The following is a 24,677-nucleotide window of genomic DNA, read 5'->3' on the forward strand; positions in this document are numbered from 1 at the left end:
ATATCTTAGATATGAAGGGAAGGTTAGAGATAGGTCTGTAATTGGATAGTACACTAGGATCAAGATTCGGTTTCTTGATCAGGGGTTTAATAACTGTTAGTTTAAATGCTTTGGGTATGTGACCCAGTCTAAGGGATGAATTTATGATTGTTAAAAGGGGATTGATTATGACTGGTAATACTTCTTTAAATAGTTTTGTTGGTATTGCATCAAGTGTGCAGGTCGTACAATTTGACGATTAGATGATTTTCTCCAGTTCTAGCTGTGGTATTGGGTCAAAGGACTCTAGTCTTTCTTCTATGTTTTGTTCTATATCATCCACACCAGATGACAGACAGGCTGGATTTAGTAATATTGTATTTATTGTTTGTCTAATATTTTCAATCTTATTGTTAAAAAAGTCCATAAAAGCATTGCTGGTGTGAATCGCTGGGATCTGTGGATCAGTAGCTGCCCGATTGTTTGTAAGTTTAGAGATTACATTAAAGAGTGCTCTAGGATTGTCTTTATTATTTTCAATCAGTGAGGACAGATGTGCTGAGTGTGCATTGACGAGCGCCCTTCTATATTGAATAAGGCTGTCTTTCCAGGCACAGTGAAATACTTCCAGTTTAGTCGACCGCCATTTCCGCTCTAATTTCCTTGCGGTTTGTTTTAGGGTGAGTGTGTCTTCATTATACCAGGGAGCGAGTTTTTTCTGTCATAGCTTTTTACGCTTAAGTGGTGCTACACTATCTAAAGTTGATCAAAGTGTGTTATCTAAGTAGTCCGTTAGTCTGTCCAGCTCCAGTGCTGGACTACTGACTGAGGTCAATAAATCAGTGATGTTTTACACCCCTGTAGCATGACTTTGAGCATGGTTTTAGTTTCCAGGTGTGTCTTGTCTTGGGGTCTTTTTATAGCCCATGCTGTAACTTCCTGGTGTTCTGCCATTTGAGTTTGTCTTGTGTTTGTCTTGAGTCTGTATCTTGATTTGCTTTTTCTTGTGTGACTTTGTCTTGGTTTTCCTTAGACTTTCTTATTTAAGGTTTAATTTTTCTCTCTTTAATTTGTTTAATTCTTTGTATTGTTCTTAGCGCAGTCCTGTGTTTTCTTTTCCTATTTAATCTGGTGAATTTGCTTTAGGTTCTTCTGGGGTCTAGTAGTGTCTCTTGTTTTGTTGAGTCTATGTTCTAGTCTTCAGTGTGTAGTGTAGTTTCTTTGTATTTGCTCTACTAAATTCTCTTTCAGTCTTCCTTTTAGTCTTCTGTCACTCATTTAGTTTGTCCTCTGTTTGTCTTTTTGTACCTAGCGTGTTATTTTGTCTAAGTATTCTGTCTGTTTGGAATATAGTCTTTAGTATTCTTTAGTCGAGACTCTTTTGCCTGTCGACCAAGTGTGGAGAAATAAGTGCACTGTTTAGATTTGTTGAAAATGAGAACAGACAATTCCTGGGCTCTTGCTCTGAACTGAGCAGTGGCTCATTCTCATTTAAACGAACAGGCGCTGAAACCAGCTGTTCTGAACAGAGCTGTTTGGACAGGGGGAGAATGGTGCCGTGAAGTCTGATCTTTGTGGTATTTTGACCTAAGCAGATCAGACATTTCTTTAAGACTCAAGAAATGTGTTTACTCTATAAAAGGTTTATATGTCCACTTTAATATAGGATAAAAAATAAACATCTGTTTTAAAATATCTGCTCAGAAGCAGCTCCCAAATTCTCTGCAGCACCTTATGTGTCTGGAAATAAAGGCCTTCTTTCTTTTTCTTTTTTTAACCAAGAGATAAAACTCTTTGATGCCATCCATTTGTTTTTACAACACAATGAAGTGACATCATGGACGCTCTCAGGGGAGGAAACATTTTCCAAGCGACAGTCATCAGTAAAAATCAAAAACACTGAACTGCACTGATTGTAAATTTCCTTTTCTGGGACACAAACAGAAGTCTCAAAAGTCTTCAAAACAACAAGAAAAGGAAAAAAGGTCTAAAAATAAGAGCTGATTAAATAAGCATTGTTCTAAAGGAAACAGCACTTGATTAAACAACAACATGGTCATCCTCTGGATGTTTCTGCTATTCCATGAGTGAGTTAAAGACAAATTATAAACAAAAACCACCTGACATCCTCTGTTAGAAAGTAAGAGTCTTTTTCACATCAGACACTTCCTATGAATCCTGGGTGCATAATGCTTTAGAAGTGCATTCATGACACATTGCTTCTTAGGTACCTGACAGAACAAGGATAAACACTGATCAGCCAAAACACAAAAGCCACCTCCTTGTATTGCTAAATTTACCAGCTCTACTGGCTCTATAGGTGCACTTTGTAATTCCACATCTCCAGATTACATCTGTTACTGTGTGTACAGGACCAAAACAGAGCAGGTATTATTTAGTTTCCCATGCAGTCACACTGATGTGGTGGTGGTGTGTTATGTTGGTACGAGTGGATCAGTCACAGCAGTGATGCTGGAGTTTTTGAACCCTGTGTCCACTTACCGTCCACTCTTTTAGACACCTTGTACCTTGTTGGTCCACCTTGTACATGTAAAGTCAGAGAAAGCATCTCATAGATGCTAATTGCTGCATAGCCTATATTAGTTACCCTCTATCACTGCTCAGTCTGATCCACTCAAGTGGAGCTGTTTTCGTCTGGCAGCTGTATCTTGCAGTGGCACAGATATAGGTCTTGGATGTGCTCTCCCTCACACACAAGTGCACATGCATTGTTGACCTCATTCAGTCCCTTCACTGCACTTAGTTGCACCACCCCACTGTCCTGATACATATAGCTGATAAAGTGGACAACAACGTAAACCAATAAGCCTCTGGTTTATGTTGTGGCTTATTGGTGTATAGATTTTATGTGTCAGGCATTATAATGCACAATTAAATCTCTGGATAAAAACACAGTTAAAGATATATATATATATATATGTTACATTACTATTACACACACATGCATACTGCTATTATACACACTGCACACATCTGCTGGTAGGTATATGTTCCAGCTGGTGGTGTGTTGTGGTATTTTTATTGTCTGTGTTTCCCCTCCACTCTCTTTACTCTCTGTGAGGGTTGGCATCAGTCAAAGTCAAAACTCTGTAGACAATTCTACAAATAAAGAGTTTTTTATTCGTACTGTTTTCTACATTGTAGATGAAATAAAAGCTGACTACTTCTAACTCTGCAAAGTACGTCTGCTCATTGCAGATATTTAAAAACAGCTGCATGTTTCTACACGTAAAATGAAAATTTCAGGATTGAGGGATCATGACACATATGTTATCCATTATTAAAATATGAAACATAATTATGAACAACACTGTAAAATTAGATTTTTCATAGAGTTATAGAAATGCATTGCCAGTGCTTTAACCTCATATATGTAAATTTGGGCTGACTTTCATGTGCGCAGTACTTGGAGAGTTTTAAAGCACTTTAAACAGATGGCTGTATATTTAGAGACTAAAATTCTGAAGCTGTCCACTGACCTCAGTGATAGAACAGTAATTATGTGAGGGCGTCTTCCTATTCTTCACATTCATTAATGTTTTAAATTCACATTAGCTCAGACTTCGGGTCCCTGACTGTGTACATCAGTGTCAGCTATTATTAATGGGCCATTACATTGCTGAAAGCTTTAATTGACATGAAGCAGACGTGGTAGAACCTCTGGAGTTTAAAACAGTTGAAAGTTCCACAAACCTAAAGCCAATGTCTATATTTGGTGACTGTCCAAAGTGCTGTCAGATTTACACGCAGGAGAGCCATAATTCTGCTGGATGCTCAGCACAAGACATTTTTAGGCTTTTTAGGTGCCTTGTCCTGCTTTAGCATAAACATCAAGGATCCACACATGTGCTGGATGGAAGAATGCCCCACTCTCACTAACCATTGGTCACTTTATGACTCACTAAAAACCTCTGAATGTCCCAGTGGGAATGCTATAATTTGATAGAGCGAGAGCTGGACCAAACAAAAATCTAAAATAGCTGGAAAACATCTGTCTTGCCTTGGACGTTTTGGTTTTGGTAGTTCTGCAATCAACGGCGAGGAGGGTTCTATGAACTTTGCACTAAAGTTATGTTTTACGGACAGAAATCTGTGGACACTTTTGTTCAACAAATTCTTCTAAACTGATCAGTGGTACCAGTAATGTGGTATCAGAGTGTATTTCCATTTTGTTGCAGTAAAACCAAGGAGAGGGGTGAGGTTCAACCACAGAAATGGGTGTAGTGGACCATGAAAATGTATGAAACTTCATCCTGGAAATGACTGTGGTGTAGCTACTGAAATTGTTGCAATGTAAACATGGAAATGAGAGGAGTGTGACAGAAGAAATATATGTAGCATAAATATGGAGATGAGTGTAGTACAAACATAAAAGCAGATGTGACCAAGAAAAGAAGTGTACTGTAACCATGGAAATAAGTATGGTGTAACCATGGAAATGGATGTACTGTTAGTAGAAATCATACTCCTGAGCCATTAGTGGTGTTAATGGTATAGTTGTGTTTCAGAGGGCTTATCAGTTAACTCATGTTATAATTCTGTTTCTGTACTCGGGATTATGGCAGTGGGTCATAACTATTTAGAGATTTGCTCATGACGTCAAAGTCTAAAAGAGGGAGAAGGGGCCAAGAACTGGATTTTGAAAAGTGGGGAAAAGTAGTCCCCAGTGGAAACTAAGCTTCTGCAGCTGTTTTTTCTTAAAGGAGCAATATGTCACTGGTAAAAAGGATGTGAGAGGGGATTATTTATTATATTTTACCTTTTTATAATTTGTAATTCACTGCAAACCTGAAATGGATTAAGCAGCATAGAAGAAGAAGAAGATGATGATGATGATAATTTGTAATTCACATGAGATGATGAGTCAAATTATTTACCTGGCCACTAAATGTCACTATAAAAGCTTTAATGGTAAGCAGTCTTCTACCGTCTAGAAGTGTGATTAATCTGAGCACAATGACTCTGAGGAGACTCTGGACCACCATGACCCTGATTATTCATTCATTCATTCATTCATTGTCTGTAACCGGGCGCAAGGCAGGAACACACACTGGAGGGTGCGCTAGTCCTTCATAGGGTGACACACACTCACACATTCACAAACATGTTTGAGTCGTCAATCCAGCTACCAACGTGTTTTTTTTGTTTGGACCATGGGAGGAAACCGGAGCAGCCGGAGGAAACCCATGCAGACACGGGGAGAACACACCAAACTCCTCACAGTCACCCGGAGTGGGATTGGAACCCCCAACCCTAGGATCCTGGAGCTGTGTGACAGCGACACTACCTGCTGTCTTTTTAATATTATTTGCTGCTAAATGGACAATTATTGAACAGACAGTTACTGCTCTTCTCCTGCTGCTTATTAGTGTAGAAAGTTTTCATGATCCCCTATGATCCCCTTCATCAGTATGATAGCTTAACTGTGAATTACAATGATTTTACTTGCATTTTTGTACAACAAATGAATGAGTGAATAAATTAATGGATGGGTGGATGGATGAATGCACTAAGAAATAATCATCTAAAATGTATTTCACACAGTTTGTGCTGTATTATGATTATGAGGAGAGACCCATCAAGTCGTGTGTGTGTGTGTGTGTGTGTGTGTGTGTGTGTACCTGGCCTATAGGTCTGCCAAGGACACTAAAGAAAATCAGCTCTATCCTGTCACTAATCCAAACACTTTCTACTATTTATAAACGCTGCAATGCTTTGTTTAAACTCCTTCATCGGTTTCAGCAAGACGTTCGTCTACACCAGGGTCCACAAGAACTTCCATTTGGACATTTTCTGCCACCCACAATTAAATATGAATTTCACTAACTTTAGTTATACACTTAGTTCACTTATGCACATTTCAATACAAAAGTCTGAGACCTGAATTTATGAACTAATAATCAAAATATGTATTTGTTATGAAATATGTCTGAGGTAAATGTGTAAATAGGTTTAAAATAATTTACCTGTCATGCATACATTCATTCATTCATCTTCTTTTCCACTTATCCATTTCAGGGTCGTGGTGTACCTGTAAACTATTTATATTTAAATTATTTAGAGAATAATTTACAGAAGGTGAAAATCTAAGGGAAATAGGCGAAAAACAAGCTACACCATTCAAAACATGAATAACCTGGTACCACACCTAAACTTTCCTCATCTGATAAAAAAAACACTCATAGCTTTCATCTTGAGAGAGAGAGAGAGAGAGAGAGAGAGAGAGAGAAAAAACCTCTAATCTCACTTCAGATCTGAAGCTGTATTCATTCTTCCTCTGTGATCTATGGATCTGAAAAAGCATGGAGCCTTTAAGACGTCCTTGGTGAGAAAATGGACAAATCACAAAAGAAAACTCAAAACTGAGAATTTAGTCAAACCATTTAAGACTGAATTTTGAAGAAAATCTGAATTTTTTTGCAAAGTTCTTTGCAAAACTAAAAATAAATAAAGCAGGAAACACTAATAAGCAAATGTAGAGGGTAATTACTGAACAAATTTTTATTTAGTGATTTCTTCTCTTTCGCTGACTGAAAAGAAGAATAACTTCCTATTGTTTTACTGTAAATGTCTGTAAAACACTGTAATAAAGGTTGGTTAAATAGTCTTTATTGGACTTTAGCATTAGATGGAAACTAGTACTTTATTTAAGCATTCCAAGCACTGAGGTTAAGCTTTGTAATTCAATACTGAATATATTTACTCAATTTGAGCTATTGCCAACACACGTTCAAACTTGCAAAACCTGTAACTAGAATCTTACCTGACCAATAAATCCAGCTGTGATTTTTATTTTGTTTGTTTTTGTTTTTGTATTCGGAGGTTAAGTTAATGTTAAAGGAAATTACTTTTTCAGGATGGTAGGCATCAGAGGAAACCTGTATATCCACAAAGGCAAACCAATCATTTGTAACATTGTAGAAATCTGGAGAACAGTGTTTGAGTAAAATATGTATGAATTCAGTTTGAGATGAGGCTGCTCTTTAACCTACAGTTTATTTTGAGAGTGTCCTTATAGTAATGAGTTACTGTGCAAGTCTATAGTTAAATCTTGTTTACATGTAGCACCATAGCAGAAGCTTTTACTGCAGCAAAGAAAACAACTGTCACATTAATCCACTTGGTTTTGTAAAAGGTGTTTAATGAGAATGTGTCTGAGAAATGTTGGTCATTTAGTGTAATTATGATGTTTGTGATATATGAGAATTTTATTTAAAAAAAAAAAGAAAAAACTTTTCCCAGAAGTAATTCATGAGTAAAGCATGAGCACATGTTAACAGAGATTTCAAAGAGCAATTCTAATGGATCCATGGCATGAGGATTTCCCTACTTCAGTCATCTAAAGCAGTTGGACATTTGAAGTTTGTTTTTCTCTGTGGCCATTTCAGCTGTAGCTCTATTGTGAGCAAATTCAAAAACTGTTTGCTATTAGAGGAAAACCTAGAGGCCAGTAAAACACGTCTTGTTTCCTGTTTACCAAAATGACTTTTACAGTTGTTTGTTTTGCCAAACTTGCCCACCCAAGAAGTTCTTAAAGCATTCATTACACATTCAAACGTGAGTGTCGCATAAATGTGTTTCTCAAATCTGACTTTGAGCTGAATTATATTTACTGAATATTCTGAGAAAATGTAATACATTTAATGTTCCTTAAAAATATCGTATCACTGTTGGGAACAAAACTGCATATCTCCATTTTTCACTTTATATCTAACTCTACGTTTTGATGTTGTATGAAAATACTAAAATAACAACATGCAGACCACTAGAACAGCCCTATCTCAACATTAATTTATACATTATTCACAAAGAGATAAATGTCCAGAATTCGTACAATGGATGTACATGTTCATTTCTGATGACCACACAGCGTGATACTCCCTTAACTGAGCCCTAACCTTCCAAGCTCCAAAAGGTTAGATACATTAGGATTTTCTCATTTGCAATCCACAACCGTTTACAGCACTGTTTCTGTTTAGCTTCTTCAAGAACACAACAGACAGTTAGATTTAGACAGATCAGATATTCTGTCACAGGGCATACACACACTTACACAGTTACTCATACACTCACATTCTGACACTGATGCTATCCAGCAAACATGGGGGAGCAGCTAAGATGGTTGAGAGGCATTATGGGTAAAAAAATAAATCTTCCCTCCGTGGCAGATTAGGGTTTAAATTTTCACTTAGGTTGAAACAACTTAAATGTAAATATCAGTCCTGAATAGAGTTTTTAATGTGGTTTCTTAACAATACTCCAACAACTTGCCTGTTGGTTGTTTACAACCATGACAGCATTATGAGGTCAGATTCCATTAACCAGATTACCCTTGTAGCTCCAGTGCAAGACTAAAAAAAACTTCTGACATCAGCACTCTCTTGGGTCATCAGCTTTCTTAGATGGAAAGGGGAAATGCATGTACATATGATTTGATGTAAAACCATTTTAATCAGCTAGATTTCAAACTGATGCTAGTAATTTTAATCTGGACATGCTACAGCGACACTGCCACAACACTTACAATGAGAATGTGCTGAGTTCAGCATTTCTGTACACACTGTTTTGTAGGACTTAATGCAGGGGATTAAACAGGATCACCACACACAGCTAATGCAAACACACTAGCTAATCAAAGTCGTGAGTCAGTAGTGTGCTAACTAATGCTAGCTGCTGTAAGGTGAAGGATGATAGCACATATCACAGATAAAATAGCCTTGTATCTCCATTTTTGTTTTTCTTTTTGACAGAATTTTAAACAAATGCTATTTGAGCTTTATATTGTGTCAGAATATCATGGCAAATGGATTAATGGACAGGGAAAAATGACTTATTATGTGATAAATTATAACATCTAAACCATTTTTACATGAACTTATACTGCAATTTTTTTTGTAAGATTTCCATTTTGAAGACAGAAGATTACAGAAGCCTTAAAGCTCATGGTGAAAATAAAAATTTAAAGTAAGTTCCAGGACCAAGTTTCACATAAATATTCTGCTTTATATATCAATCAACCAATCAAAACTTATTTATATAGTGCCTTTTACAACTGACTTGTTCACAAAGCAACTTTACATAATTAGCATCAGAACAAGTGGCAAGGCAAATCAGAAAGCTCCATGCAAGCAAGCCAAAGGTGTCAGTGGCTAAGAAAATCTCCCTCGAGGCTGGAGGAAGCAACCTCGGGAGGAACCAAGACTCAAAAGGGGGACCTATTCTCCTCTGATTAAACTACTGACAGAAATGAACAGTATCACCAGTCAAGTCTGTCATTATGCTACAGTGTACTTATTAGAATACTGATGTAAGTGTGATGGAAGTAATGGGGATTAATGCAATAATAATAATGATAATAACTATTATAATGGTGAGAGTGGCATCAATCTGGGGCCACAATAATAGTGTTGGAAGCATCAGTCAGAGTGTTGCTAATCTGAGTCAATTTCTACTTCCGTGTAATTGATGGTGGTGGGTAATGGTGAGTGGTCTGAGGCTGGCAGCAGTAGTGGGAGGTGTGCAGCTGGTCTGGTGTGTACCGCAGGAGAACCCAGCAGACAATCTTCAATCAGTGGGCCTTCCTTTTCTTGGAAAACAATAAAGAAAAGGAATTGGTTCAGTTGAGTGCAATAGAAAAGCAAATGTAAATATTTTCATTAGTGTAGTGACTCCAGCTGATCTGACTGCAACAGACTGAGTGGAAGGAGGGAAATCAAAGGGGAACGGACGTTAGATATTCCAAAAACATCAACATGAATCCGCTTCACCACTGTCAAACCAGAGTGATTGTGAGCGCTCCAAAAACAGTAGAAAAAATATTTTAAGCTTCACTTGTACAGTTTTAGCCATTAAAACAGAACTAAATTAAAAAACATTCTTCCTGAAATTTTTGTTTTCCTACTAGTGAGAAGGATGAAGTTATTTATTTTCGGTTATCTCTCCAGGCTTCTTTGAAATAAGAGAAAACATGTTCTGAGGAGCTAGGTGTTATAAATTACAGTTAAAAATAAGATATTATTTTTTCTAAAATCTGTCACCCCCAAAACTGGTATAACATGCTAAGTGTTAGCCATCAAAAAAATCACAACACTTATAGAAAGAAAGTATACTAAGGGCTAAATTTGTGATGCTAGAAATATTTGTTCAACTGCTTTTGGTGTGTATAACAGTCAGAGTAAAACATAATGTGGAACTTGCACTCAGGAACCTACTTTAAACTTTTAGTTTTTGTTTGTTCCATTGAACCCATCATGGCTTCCGTAGAAGACTTTGTCTAATTGCGATTATATATTTAGAAGTTGTCTTGTGGTTGTTTGAGCAAAAGCTATTGGAGCTGGTTTAGTTTCTTTAATCTGAAATTACTCTTTAATTTACAGGAAAATAGACATCTTCATTTATGTTAGTGCAGTAAACTTCCAGCATTGATCTGGGGATCAATGCAACATTGTGTTCACTCAAGTGACTGCCATTAAATCCTCACAGCAGTGTTCCAACATCTAGTGTAAATCTCAGTTGAAGAATAAAGCATTTACTGTAGCAAGGTTGACAAACACTATATGAATTTATTTACGTTTCATTTCAGTATGCCATCATGGCCGAAAGTGTTAACACCCCTGAGATTTTTCCAGAAAAGTATTTCTCCCAGAAAATTATTGCAATTACACATGTTCACGTTTTGTTATACACATGTTTATTTACATTTTGTTTATTGGAAAAATACAAAGAAAAGCCAAAATTTATATAATTTCACTCAAACTCTAAAAATGGGCCGGACAAAATTACCCTCAACTTAATATTTGGTTGCACAGCCTTTGGATAAAATAACTGAAACCAATCACTTCTTATAACCAACAGCAAGCTTCTTGCACCTCTCAACTGGAATTTTGGATCACTCTTGTTTTGCAAACTGCTCCAGCTCTCATATTTGAAAGGTGCCTTCTACCATTTTGGCAAACTGCACTCTAGCTTTTTGTGTCTCTGTGTCAGCATTGGGGTCCTCCTAGGTCTCCTGCCATAGCGTTTCATTTCAGTCAAATGTCGACGGAGAGTTCATGCTGACACGGATGCTCCCTGAGACAGCAGAACAGCTTGAATTTCTTTGAAACCTGATTGGGGCTGCTTATCCACCATCCGGACTATCCTGCATTGCAACCTTTCATCGGTTTTTCTCTTCTGTCCACGTCCTGAGAGATTAGCTACAGTGCCATGGGTTGTAAATGTCTTGATTATGTTGCGCACCATGGACAAAGGAACATCAAGATCTCTGGAGATGGACTTGTTACCTTAAGATTGTTGATATTTTTCCACAATTTTGGTTCTCAAGTCCTCAGTTTTCTCCACTTTCTCTCAATGTAAAGACTGAGTCAACTTCTCTCCTTTTTATCTGGTTTCAAAGTGTGATTTTCATATTGCCCACACCTCTTACTTGCCGCATGTGAGTTTAAACATGCATCACATGCTTGAAACAAAGTCATTTACACACAGTTTTCAAAAGTGTTTTGGAAGTTTTGCAAGAAATTTCAATTTTATATCAATATCAATTCTGGCTTTTTTCTGTTTTTGTGTTGTTCCAATAAACACAAAGGAAATGTGTATAACAAAACGTGTAATTGCAATACTTGTCTGGGAGAAATTCTTCATTTTCTGGAACAATTTCAGGGGTGCCAACAGTTTTGACCATGACTGTATATATAAGACCAATATCTGACCAATTAGAGCTCACACATTATATTACCATAACACCTTCACGAAATATAATGTGATAATTTAACTGTATCATTGCACATGACAGCTGTAATCATTTCCATCCACATGTCTGTCAAATCTCATTACACATCGGATTGAGACAGATAGCATGATTACCAGACATAGGTGTATTTGGATAGTTAAATTAAAATTAAGAAGTGGAAAGAGTGGTGTTTTCATGGACTATTTTAGAAGTCTTCATGCAAATCAATTTCATTCATTCATTCATTGTCTGTAAGCGCTTATCCAGTTCAGGGTCGCGATGGGTCCCAGAGCTTACCTGGAATCATTGGGCGCAAGGCCGGGATACACCCTGGAGGGGGCGCCAGTCCTTCACAGGGCAACACAGACACACACACACGGACAATTTTGAGTTGCCAATCCACCTACCAACGGGTATTTTTTTTTGGATTGTGGGAGGAAACCGGAGCACCCGGAGGAAACCCACACGGACACGGGGAGAACACACCAACTCCTCACAGACAATCACCCGGAGCGGGAATCGAACCCACAACCTCCAGGTCCCTGGAGCTGTGTGACTGCGACACTACCTGCTGCACCACCGTGCAAATCAAATTATTCCTAGTAAAGCTTGAATAACTACAAAATATCTTTCTAAAAATCTATTATTACCCTGCACTTCTTCACTTTCCTTCTGTTTGCCTTTTGATTTTAGTTTGTTGTATTTCTTTGAGCTAGGAACTGAAAATATGAGCACACTCCTGTGATAAATTTGCCCATTGCTCATTGTCTTTATGTCCAGTTATAAGACATAAAAAACCTGCATGCATCTGGGAAAGACATATTGAGACCTTTTTAAATGAACCTTATCTATTATTCTCCCAATTTAGATAGGTCTCAGGGACTCTATGAGTAGGAGTGTTAGGCTCAGCAATTGTTTAAATACGTGTAATGTTTCCAGGGTTTTTCTTTGGGCTGCAACAAGATCCATTTGTCATTTCCCTCCCTAAAAATGCCCCGGAAAGACACCTGACCCCACAGTTTCTCGGAGCTGAGAGTCACATTCAGTCTCTGTATTTGAACAAAACTCAAGGCAAATTTTAGGAGTATAATATGCAATCAGACAAGTATAGTGTGGTTTATTGCCCTGAGGCTACGGAGCTAGAATACTTTTTCTAGGATCTTTTCTCCCAAGGCCTTTTATTTTTATCATTGACATTTTATAAAACTGCCCTATGACTCTAGGATTCCCCAGGGCCTGTGTTCTTAGAAATTTAGTAAACAACGCTATATTCTCAGCTGTCCTATGTTCCCTAATTTTAATTTTCATTTATGACTCAATATAGTTGTACTGAATAATTAAATATTTTTTTATATTCCTTTTATTATGGTTAAAAATCAAAAGAATAAATAAAAATATATCTACATTTGAGCTGGGTTGTATTAATCATTAGGGGTGCCCGATATAATATTGTTCACGTTAATACCGATATGTTTTTTAATTCGAGAAGTCTTTTGCCATATTCCTGATATTGTGACGTAAGAGTTTCTAACGCAGGCAGCTCAATCTACAGCTGGGGGATATATCACAAATATGCATAGATTTCATAGTGTTTTCTACATGATATAGAAAATGACAATATTAATTTTAGGCGTATCGAGGTATTAATTTTTGGTCATATCACCCAGCCCTAACTTGTATCACAGATTTCAGGACTGTCTTTTTTTTTATATTAAAAAAAAGTTTTTTTAATATAAATATATCATGAATGTATATCTTTATCGCAAATATATCCCAGTATGTCGCGATAATATTTGAATGCCATATCGCCCACCTCTATTCATCACAAGCAATAAAAACATGGAATATTGTCAGGGATCATGGGGCAGACTGACTGAGGCGGACGCACACACTAAAACACAAATAAACTTTATTACAAAAAGAATAACGAAACAGACTGGGACTGGGAAACACACAACAACACGACTTGACTAGGGGAATGAAACGAGTACGAGAACAACTTGCAGAGACAAACAGACTTGATAACATAACCGACTTGACACGATACAAAGAACGAATGACCAACAAAAAGGAAGTGAAGGAAGGGGACTTTAATACAAAACACAGACGAGATGCACCTGAGACAGATAACGAGGGGGCAGGGTAACAAATGAGACAAACGAGGAGGCGGAACAAAGGCGGGACTAGAACAACAACAAAACAGAGCCATGTGCTGAGGACGAGCACATGGTCGGGAAAACAGACATGACGAGACGAGGGCGTGACAAATATATTGTTGTTAAATGTGAAGCACCTTTTGAAATGTAGTGACTGGCTTAAAACATACTATAATCCATAACTCTCCTGTTCCAGGTGCAAATAACAGCTAAGGGAATCAAAATCAGCAACAAAAAACAAGGACTGCGCACCACAAACAATTCTGAATAAAATAAACATAGAACAAAAAGTAAGGACATTTGTGTTTGGTAGATTATTTATTTGTTGTAACAATGCTTCTTGGCAATAAATTGTATACCGTTGGAAAGCCTGTTAATTTCCCTTTTAAATGTTGCCACATTTGCAAGGAACATGCAGTTGTGGGAGGAGCAGTAGAGCTGAGTAGGTGAAAAATTTGCCAAATCTTCTCAGATTCAGGAATACATGGAATTTACTTATGTCTGATCCCATAAATCCCATTCAACTCCAGATATGTATTTTTCTGGTCACATTATGTTTTTACTGTCTTACTCTCACAGGTTCAACAACAATGGTGTAGATTTGAACCGCAATTTCCCAGATGCTTTCAGCAGTACAACTGAAGAGGTGAGGGAGAAGGAGGTGGTGGCTGTGATGGAGTGGCTGAAAACAGAAAAGTTTGTCCTCTCTGCTAACCTTCATGGGGGAGCTGTGGTGGCCAGCTATCCTTATGATAACAGCAACGGAGGTTAGTTCCTAAACATCTGGAAAAATCTGATTCAATTGATTAATCTCTAATGTCATTTTTGTTAAACCTTTTTTTAAATCTTAACTTTGGTGTATGCTGATGATGTTATGAAGGCTGTCTTTTGGTGTTTATCCTCAGGCAGTGAGCTGCAGGGAGGCTCCAGTATCAGTCCTGATAATGATGTCTTCATCCACCTGGCCCAGACTTACTCCTTCAACCACAGCTCTATGCACAAGGGAGACAGCTGCTATGACTCTAAAGACTTTACTGGAGGAATCACCAATGGATTCGGATGGTATCCTCTGCAAGGTACAAAACTCTACTAACATTTTAAGAGAAACAGTCTGTTTTAGAATGTTCCTGTACTTTATGGATTCCCCCAGGGGTCACTTATGACTGATAGTGGTCCACAGACCATTAACCCTTCTCAGGACTTTAGTGGGATTGAATTGGACAGCATTTACATTTATGGCGTTTAGCAGACGCTCTTTTCCAGAGTGGCTTACAAAAGGTCTTTGGATACAAGTAAATGTGACATCAAAAAAAAAACCTGAATATAAAATACCTACACTACCCCTCTACTCTCTTTCTCTCTCTCTCTCTCTCTCTCTCTCTCTCTCTCTCAGGGGGGATGCAGGACTATAACTATGTGTGGGCTCAGTGTTTGGAGATAACCCTGGAGCTGTCCTGCTGTAAGTTTCCTCCAGAGTCTGAGCTGCCGGGTCTTTGGAATGCCAACAAACCTGCACTGCTCGCCTACATTCAACAAGTTCATCTAGGTACATACTACACCTTTACAGACTTTTACTCTCCTCATGAGCTAATCCCAATTTACTGAGTGATGTAAAGGTCAGTACAATGTGGAAATTTGCAAATGATTCTTCATTTCTCTCTATTTTCTGTTCTCATCATGAACATGTCCATATCCTTTCAGACCCAGAGTGTTGAGTTCTCACAGTGGAAGGTTGGGCATAAACAGCTTTAGATTCTTTTTTCCCCAGAATGTGGCGCTTGATTTTTCTCTCACTCTTAGAATATATGAAAGCCTACAGTGCTGATTTAATAGCAGGTTGTGCATGGTTGTTAGAAGTCTGTGTTTTTTGGTGGGTTTAGTCGTCTAGTTTGAGAGAGCCTTATTTTTATACTTCTTTATGCAGGTGGGTCATCTTATATCTATGAAAATATTAAAGGAAAATGAATAACATGTATTTAATGACATTTGATTGGACTGTTCCACACAAGATGAAGAACTATGAAACTAATCTGAAAACGTATGAGTTTGTAGACCAGCACACAGACGTTTAGTGTTTACTGTGCACTGTAGAGAAAAGCACAAACAAAACACAGTGAATATCAGTATGTTCAGATGTATGGAATAATAATATTTATATAAGGATTAATAGATGTGACGAACCCCATGGCCTAAATTTCCTGTCAATGCAAACGTTCAAATATGTCATTTTAATGATTATTTTACTGTTTTATTTGGAATAAAATTGGTGAAGGTAATGTGAATAAAGTGTTGAAACAGGGAAGTCCTTACAGCTTTCTTAAAACTTGGACTTTGTTATTCTTAACTTTCTTGCTGTGTTGTAACAAATGTAACAATGTTCTTCTACATTAATGGTAAACAGACCTGAGCTGATCAGTGACCTGCTGCTATGGGATACAATTACAGTTCAGTGGTTTGGAAAAAGATAGCGTGTCAACATGACACTACAGTCCACACCTAAAACTGACACACACACACACACACACACCTGGGAAAACTGACCCCAACCTCTCAGCTCACAGCTAAAGATCTAAAACAAACAAGGAAAGATTCAGTTTCTATTTTTCTTATTATATTAGGAATAATGTTTGGATTGACCACGCCAACATCAGTGAATTTACACCATATGCACCTGTCTTTGTTTGTCAAAAAATGCCAAATTATGCCAAACAATGACAGGAATTGTGATACCATGCTGTCGGGTCCAACAAATATATCGATTATTTAGAAATGGAAATATATCAAAATGTCCATCCCGGTATTATTCTTCACAACTCGATACAATAGATCATTCTAAAATCTCCCGAAGCTTCTCCTGACAGCACTTATTTTCACATGTGAGTTTGATGTGGCTTGAACAGTGCTGCAGTGGAAATGTGAGCTTTTCTTTCTGATTTCCCACAGGTTTGAAAGGTCAAGTGCTGGACTCGAATGGACTCCCAGTCCAGAACGCCTTGGTGGAGGTGGAGGGGAGGAGAAACCTTTGTCCATTCACGACGGATGCTAATGGGGAGTATTACAGACTCCTGCTTCCTGGGAACTATACAATTACGGTGAGAAAGCGCCCTCTACTGGAAAAGGGGACTAAGCACTAAATGTGCTGTGCTTATTGCCCCAATTATTAGAAAAACCTACCTTATATTTATATTGGCTACGTTATTAAACACACTTCCCTTGTATTTCTATTTGCAGTTTTCTTAGAAAGCCATCTTTATTAAAAACAAACCTTGTCGGACAGTGTAGTTACTGACCGTAACTAGTTTGTGTTGTCCATCCATTATCCATTCATTTATGAAGTATAGGGAGTTTGTTTTATAATAAGATGCTCGGGGGAATTACAATGGAATGTATGTATACAATAAAATAAGGATTATCTCATTTTAAATATAATGTGAAAAAAGACACCCTGAAGATACTTACCTCAACAAAACATGGGACCTTTTCTGTTACAGTAATTAATACAATAGCAGGGTCCATTCTGAGGGTCACAGCACACACAGAATCAGTAAAGTCACTTTGTTAGGACACCAGTGGATGTTGAACTTGGCCCAAGTCTTTGTTTTCCTCGTACGATTGAGACAGAGAGGAATTAGTCACCATTGCATGTATAGCCCTGAGCTCAAAGCCACCCATAAGACCAAATAAAGGGCTTTATGTGGCAGACTTGAAGAATTATGTTCTGTTTAAGTAAGGCCAGTTGTGGAGGAGGTGAAAACAAAACACAGTGGCTTTAAGGATCAAGAGATTATTTCATTGTTCTTGTCAGATTGTCTTTAAATAGTTGGATAGGCAAAATGAACGTTTCCTACTGAGAGCCCTGTACCCATAGCCAAACGGCTAATGCTCCGGTGATGGGGTGTTTGTGTGTAATGTTGTAGATCATGTCCCTTGTTCAGGTTCAGTGACCTAAGTTAGTATTAAAGGAATACAACTGTAAAAGAGTGTCTGAAAATGCTACCAGGCTGTTGAATGTTTACAGAATTTTAACATAGATGCTTCATGAGCTCCAGCTCAAGTCAAGAATTTTAGTTTGATATTATTTACTGTAGATATTACAGTGCACAAAATGAGACTCCCCATTAAAACACAGGGTCCAAGGTTTTTAAAATGTTTGGTTAGTTTGTAGCTTGTGTAGTATGCTAGCTAGTTTGTGTAATGATTAATCTAGCTAATCTAGACATGCAGTTAGCAACATGCTAATTGACATACATAATTTCCCATGACTTGTTGGCAACATCAGATTTGTAGAACAAAGCAAACAACTAAATGTGTCTGAAAATATCTGAAATATATCTAAACTGCTATTTTTCAAAATTTTAACGAGTATGTGAACTTAGTTAATAAACTCTATGTATATTTGTAGGTAACCCACCCGGCTCATGAACCTCTCACAGAAACCATCTCAGTGCCATATGGTCCGGACAAGTTCAGTGCTTTAACGCATAACTTCCAGCTTCAGAGGAGATTGAGCGGTTCTACCCTGGATACAACAGTAACATACCCCTGCTCTTCCAGAAACGGGATCCAGTACCTAGGGAACAACAGTGCCGCCCTTGTGCCCAGTGCCTTTACTGCACTTACTGTATTTACTGCACTGCTGCTCCATAGACTCCAGCTGTCCTGAGGACATCTTAATCCTTAATGTTAATGTCAGCAACAACACTACACTGTGCTGGCCTCGCACAACCACACAAACCAAGCCTGTTGGATTTTATTTTGCTCTGGTTATCAGTTGATTTTCTGCTTTCTACAAGATGCTACAGCAGGAGATCAGACTCATATATTTACAGTGCCAATGAAAGAGGCTGAAAGCCATAGATTAGCTATGGCCTAGTCTTGGATTTTTCATGAATGGACATCAGAACATATTTTTAGTTCAGATATATATACAAACTTACTCTGGGTCTTAGATACTGAGCCAATATGTCCAGACATATCAGACGCTCATCCAACATTTTCTTCTGAATTTTTTTTTCCTGACAGCTGCCAAATTCTCAAACGAAAGACATAGAAAATATATCAAAATATATCTGTATGAAGATGTAAAGAAGAACAAAGACTTGGGAGTATGAAGTTTTTGCTCTCAACCTGGTCATCAGAGAGAGAAAGAGAGAAAACACGTATTACTATCATTCTTCATATTATTATTAGTGCATTGTGATGGTGAATATTGTACAAGAAAAAAACAAATACACTACTGTTCAAAAGTCTGAGATGACATGTTCAATATATGTTTCTGATAAGTAATGATCACATATTCATTGATGCTTTATTTACAATGATGTATTCAAACACTGCACATAAACAGGATACACAGGAAAATAGATGTTTTATGATTTATTCAAATTTTCATTGATTTGAAGGACAGTAACATGATTAATCTCTTTTTACAAACTACGTCCCTTCCTAGGAAAAGCATATATATATATACACGACTTCTATGTGACATTATTTATATTTTAAAATGCAATGATTCCAAACATTTGAAGGGTAGTGTGATTGCAGAAATGACTGATATATCGATATCTATCTTATTCATTGTGTAAAAGGTTGATTTCTTTTTTTTTTTCTTTTTTCATCATAAAGGCAAACGTCAAACCAATATTTTTTATCACATTAAAGAAACTCACTCAAAAGGTTTAGGGAAATGACTGATTCGAGAAGTGGCTGTGAGGGTTTATATGATGTGCAGGTGTTATCTACAAACGTGTCCATTTCTAGAAATGTGTCAGAATCACTGAGAACTAAAAGACTATGTGGTCAAAAATGGGTTTCACCAGAGAGAAACATCTACCTCATCTTTTAAAGCCGTGTGTTGGTACAGAGATTATTCGTGCCTTAAATAAACTTCTCCCGAATGTTCACAACTTTATGCCATTCATTTATTTTAAAAAATAAACATTCAGAAACACTGCTGGTTACATGAGAATAAAGTTATTTTTGAGGCTGCTGAAGCAGATTTAGGCGGCGCGGTGGCGCAGCAGGTAGTGTCACAGTCACACAGCTCCAGGGACCTGGAGGTTGTGGGTTCAATTCCCGCTCCGGGTGACTGTCTGTGAGGAGTTGGTGTGTTCTCCCTGTGTCCGCGTGGGTTTCCTCCGGGTGCTCCGGTTTTCTCCCACAGTCCAAAAACACACGTTGGTAGGTGGATTGGCGACTCAAAAGTGTCCGTAGGTGTGAATGTGTGAGTGAGTGTGTGTGTGTCTGTGTTTCCCTGTGAAGGACTGGCGCCCCCTCCAGGGTGTATTCCCGCCTTGCGCCCAATGATTCCAGGTAGGCTCTGGACCCACCGTGACCCTGAACTGGATAAGCACTTACAGATAATGAATGAATGAAGCAGATTTAAAGGGAAGTTCCACTGATTTTTAAAATTTTTGCATATTTCACTGCGTCATGGAGACTGTTTTTTTTTTGTCTAAATAAACTTGTTGAATCCAAATTGTTCACAGTAGATGCTGAGAATTATAACCATTCTGAGAAATCATATTCTACCGTTTCAATAATAAATAATACATTTCTCTCTAGAGGAGATTCTGCTTCTTGAGCACGTCCTTGTTTGTTAGGCTCATGCTGTATATTAAGATGGTTATAAAGAGTGTTCCACACAGAGATGCTGAATTTGGCATCGTTTCCATTGTTCTTTGAACAAAGAGTTATGGTCTTTACTGAAAAACAAATACAAACAAATCTCTCAAAAAATCTTGACATAAAATCCAGGCTAATACTCTGAAATTTGATTCCAAACATTTTTGAAGCATTTCTAATGATCCATTCTCTTCTTTAAGAGGTTTTACGTGGTATGAACAATGTAGAAAATATGAAAAATGAAAATATACAATTTTTAGGGACCACAGTTAGCAGTCTCTGGGCTTCATTGAACATTGTAACGAATCTGATCAACACTAGATGGCATAGTAGACCTACAAGTTACTGAATGGCTTGCTTTAACAAGTCTACACATTCAGGTACACTCCCACGGCCACATCCCTGATTTAAAAATGTAGTGGAGTTTAATAAATAAACAAATATAAAGCTAGAAAGAATGAAAAAGTGAAATTGCAATTGCTTTACCATCCATCATTGTGCAGTCTTGCCTTCAACAATTATGAAGATGCAGCACTCAGATCATGTTCTAAGGTGTAAATTAAGCATGAACACAATGAGAAATGTGCTCCATATGTTCCAAAGTGAACTAATTGGGGCATTAAAAAAATGCACAGGCCCGTGGGGTCTTCACTGTAATTTGTGGACTCAGGATACTGCCTGTTTAAAAAAGACAGATCATTCTTAATTTGTTCTTTATCGTGGAAAGCATCCAGCACGTTGTCACAGACGTTTCACTTATTTTCAGTTAGACTTCGTATTATTTATGCATTTATAATGTGTTATAAATACATCTGCGAAGTGTTATAGGACACATTCTTGAATTTCCCCTGGGGATCAATAAAGTATCTATCTATCTCTCTATCTATCTACATGGCACTTAATAACGCCTTCCAACAATGCATTATAAAGTCTGATTGTGGAACAGCTCTGGAATGGTGGACCCTGGGTGGAGTCTGAGTGACATACCTTTTTAAAATTGCACAACAGAAATGTTTTCTTCAAACTCTGGATGACTCTCAGTGCTGGTGTGAAACTGACGTGGTTGGGGTCATTCTCTAGTCCTTCCTCTGTCCAAAATAAGTGTAATGAATTATAGACATTCTATCAGTTCAGTTCTCCTGCTTCTCACAGTCCACCACTTTTCAGCCCAGTCCTTAAACAAGAGCTCACGTCTTGGGTTTATAAGCAGTGACTTTTGGATTCTGCTTCTTTTTACAGAAAGCTGTCCTCAGATCCACACCAGCTGAAGTGTGAGGAAACCTGATGATCCTACGAGTCCACAGAGAGAGTGTGTGAGGTCCAGAGGAACTGAGAGTGAGGGTCTTGGATATGTGTTGTGAAGCAGTCCCCCTTAAGACCCCAGAGTCCAGGAATAGAAAGTTAAGTGCTGCTCTGAGGAAAAAAGGCAGGAAGGTGAGAAGGTTGCTAGGCTGAAGGAGGGACTGTGTAGGTTGGCTGAACTCAACGTTACACAACATTACACCAACACTATACAATCTGAACAATTATACAACACTGTACTACTGTGCACAGCATTATACAACCTTACACAATGCTATACAACATACACATGTGTAACACATGTATAACACACATAATTACATAAATACAGGCTCTTCAGCCCTGTAGCAACTAATAGCCGCCAGTCCACTGCTCTGTATTTAGTTCAGCATTACACAACATATTTTACACCAACACAAGCCTTTAACTCACTGTACCCACTAATAACAGCCTGTCCACAACTCTTTCCATTTAAAAAAAGAGAGAGAGCCAGTCCTTCACAGATGTAGCAAACAACTTTCATGAAAATAATAATGCACAACTCAGTTTAAACTCCACAGGTGGGTCCCCATCATGTGGATGTACATGTTTGACACATCCAGGGTGATAGGGGTCAGTATAATTGCTGTATTATAATAACTGACCCATTTTAGAATCCACCTTTAAATAGTGTAATTAGCCGTTAGCATCCACAGTTGGAACATAATAAGAAACAATGAGCACAAGAAAAGTACAAAATTCACACGCAACATCTGTTTGGAACTGTTCTTAATTAAATCATTTAAAGAGTTTGGCCAGGTTCAATATGCACTGAACAAGCACCTCCTTCAGGGAAAGTCATTACCCAGTGTGGTTCAGACTGCACCCAGAAAAAAAGCTTGTATTTCAGTTTGTGCCTTGATCAAATCTGTTATAGATTTTGTTGGAGAAAAAAAAACCTGTGGTGGTTTGATGTCTACAGGATAAACAGTTCTATATGTATTCAGTAAACACAATACCTACACGAATATGACCGATGGCCCCTTTAAATCTGACCCAAAAATCTTTTCATTTTTCTGTGGCTGAATATTTACATCAGATGGTAAATACTCATCACCCCCACTGTGCCTGGTCTGACACGAGCCCTATAAACTCAGCTAAGACTGAAGATCAGAACGTACAAAAGCAAAAATAAAACATTCTAACGACAGAGCAGTAGCTCTAACGAACTTGGCTCTAATTCTAATTTAGACAGTTAGTTTAATCGGCTTTATGGATTCATTCAGGACACAGTGGTACTGCACGTGGGCATTAAGAAAATCAATGGAATTATCAGATGAATGCAGTAAGAACATAAAACTAATTGCATGCTTTGGGATCAATTTCACTTCAAGTTCATTAGAAACACCCAAGTGCCAAAATAAAAGTCCCATTCTACTCTTAATTGAAAATAGATCTGATTCAAATGAACACTAAAATATATATGACATGATCAATATTACTGCTACTACTGGAAGTACTAATGCCATTTTAAATTACATAAATTGTTATATTATGTATTCATTCGTTATCTGTAAGCGCTTATCCAGTTCAGGGTCGTGCTGGAATCACTGGGTGCAAGGCAGGAATACACCGTGGAGGGGGCGCCAGTCCTTCACAGGGCAACACACACACACTTTCACGTCACCAATCCACCTACCAATGTGTGTTTTTGGACCGTGGGAGGAAACCGGAGCACACGGAGGAAACCCACACAGAAACGGGGAGAACACACCAACGCCTCACAGTCACCCGGAGCGGGAACCGAACCCACAACCTCCAGGTCCTTGAAGCTGTGTGACTGTGATACTACCTGCTGCGCCACCGTGCCGCCCTATTTAGTTTATTGATTAACTTAATTATTGTGCTTGTGTGTGTGTCACTGCAGGCAAAAAAACAAGAAAAAAAAACTTCCTGTCAAGGGCTAGATCAATAACTTCAGTTCAAGTTCATGTCATCTGATATGATCAGTAAAAGGGACAGTCTATATATAGAATAAATCAATGGATCTCATCAGGTTCAAAGAAGTCTCATATAATCATTAGCATAAAGTTTCTTTAACCGCACGTTTGGAACTAAAATTAAGAGTTAAAAACATTATTTCAAAAAGTATATTCATTGTAATTTCCCAGGGTGATGTCTGTACTTTAGACATAATATCTACTGTATATTAGTATTTTATAGAATGTAGTGTATATTCATGATTTTACTCAGTTTACTAGCATCTCATTACACTGTTATACCAAGCTAACTGTGGTTATAGATCTTATAGTGTATAACATCAATGTGAGAATAAAACCCTCAATTGTATACCCCTTCTAAATATGACACTGCTAAATTCATTCCAAAATTATATTTTTTAAACTGATTATAAACTAAACTTTAATTCTGTGGCTGATTTCTCAGAGAATTGATTTGCTGCTCTTCACTCTGTTGTTTTTGTGCATATATATATTTGCATTTCCATGAATTTACTGCATTTAGAGAAGAGCCAGAGGCAACTGAATGTGAGATCCAGCCAATGTAAAACACATCTGAGAGCGAAGGATGATAAACGAGTGGAGAGACAGGGCTCACAAGTCGCCCAATTAGAGCGAGGGAAGTTTTCACTGCAGGTATGTTTAACCATGAGCTTAAATTAGCATATAGTATTACATTAGCATATGTTTAAACTGCTCTGAGAACCAGCTCCTCAAGAAAAGCTGAGAATTCAGCTTTCAGCTTGTTGGAGCATAATGATCGCTCTGGAATAAGAACCAGTTTCTCGTAGATGAATAATATTTGCTCACAAAGTGAAATATCTGTGAATTAAAGAGGCTTTTATATGTTTAAATTCACATGCATAAGAA

The 24,677-nt window shown here is 37.8% G+C and overlaps 1 protein-coding gene across 1 annotated transcript in view; it reads left to right on the top strand.

The window, feature by feature from the left end:
* The window catches only part of cpm (carboxypeptidase M), a 37,184-nt gene extending 17,470 nt beyond the window's left edge, over window positions 1–19,714 (top strand). Inside the window, exons 5-9 of the mRNA XM_066669391.1 lie at window positions 14,464–14,651; window positions 14,790–14,960; window positions 15,278–15,430; window positions 16,828–16,976; window positions 18,287–19,714. Of these exons, the coding sequence (XP_066525488.1) occupies window positions 14,464–14,651; window positions 14,790–14,960; window positions 15,278–15,430; window positions 16,828–16,976; window positions 18,287–18,547 (922 nt within the window). The 3' untranslated portion in view covers window positions 18,548–19,714. The remainder of the gene's footprint in view (window positions 1–14,463; window positions 14,652–14,789; window positions 14,961–15,277; window positions 15,431–16,827; window positions 16,977–18,286) is intronic.
* Window positions 19,715–24,677: the final 4,963 nt, after the last annotated feature.

The sequence above is a fragment of the Hoplias malabaricus genome, chromosome 4 (assembly GCF_029633855.1).
Source record: "Hoplias malabaricus isolate fHopMal1 chromosome 4, fHopMal1.hap1, whole genome shotgun sequence".
Taxonomy (NCBI): domain Eukaryota; kingdom Metazoa; phylum Chordata; class Actinopteri; order Characiformes; family Erythrinidae; genus Hoplias; species Hoplias malabaricus.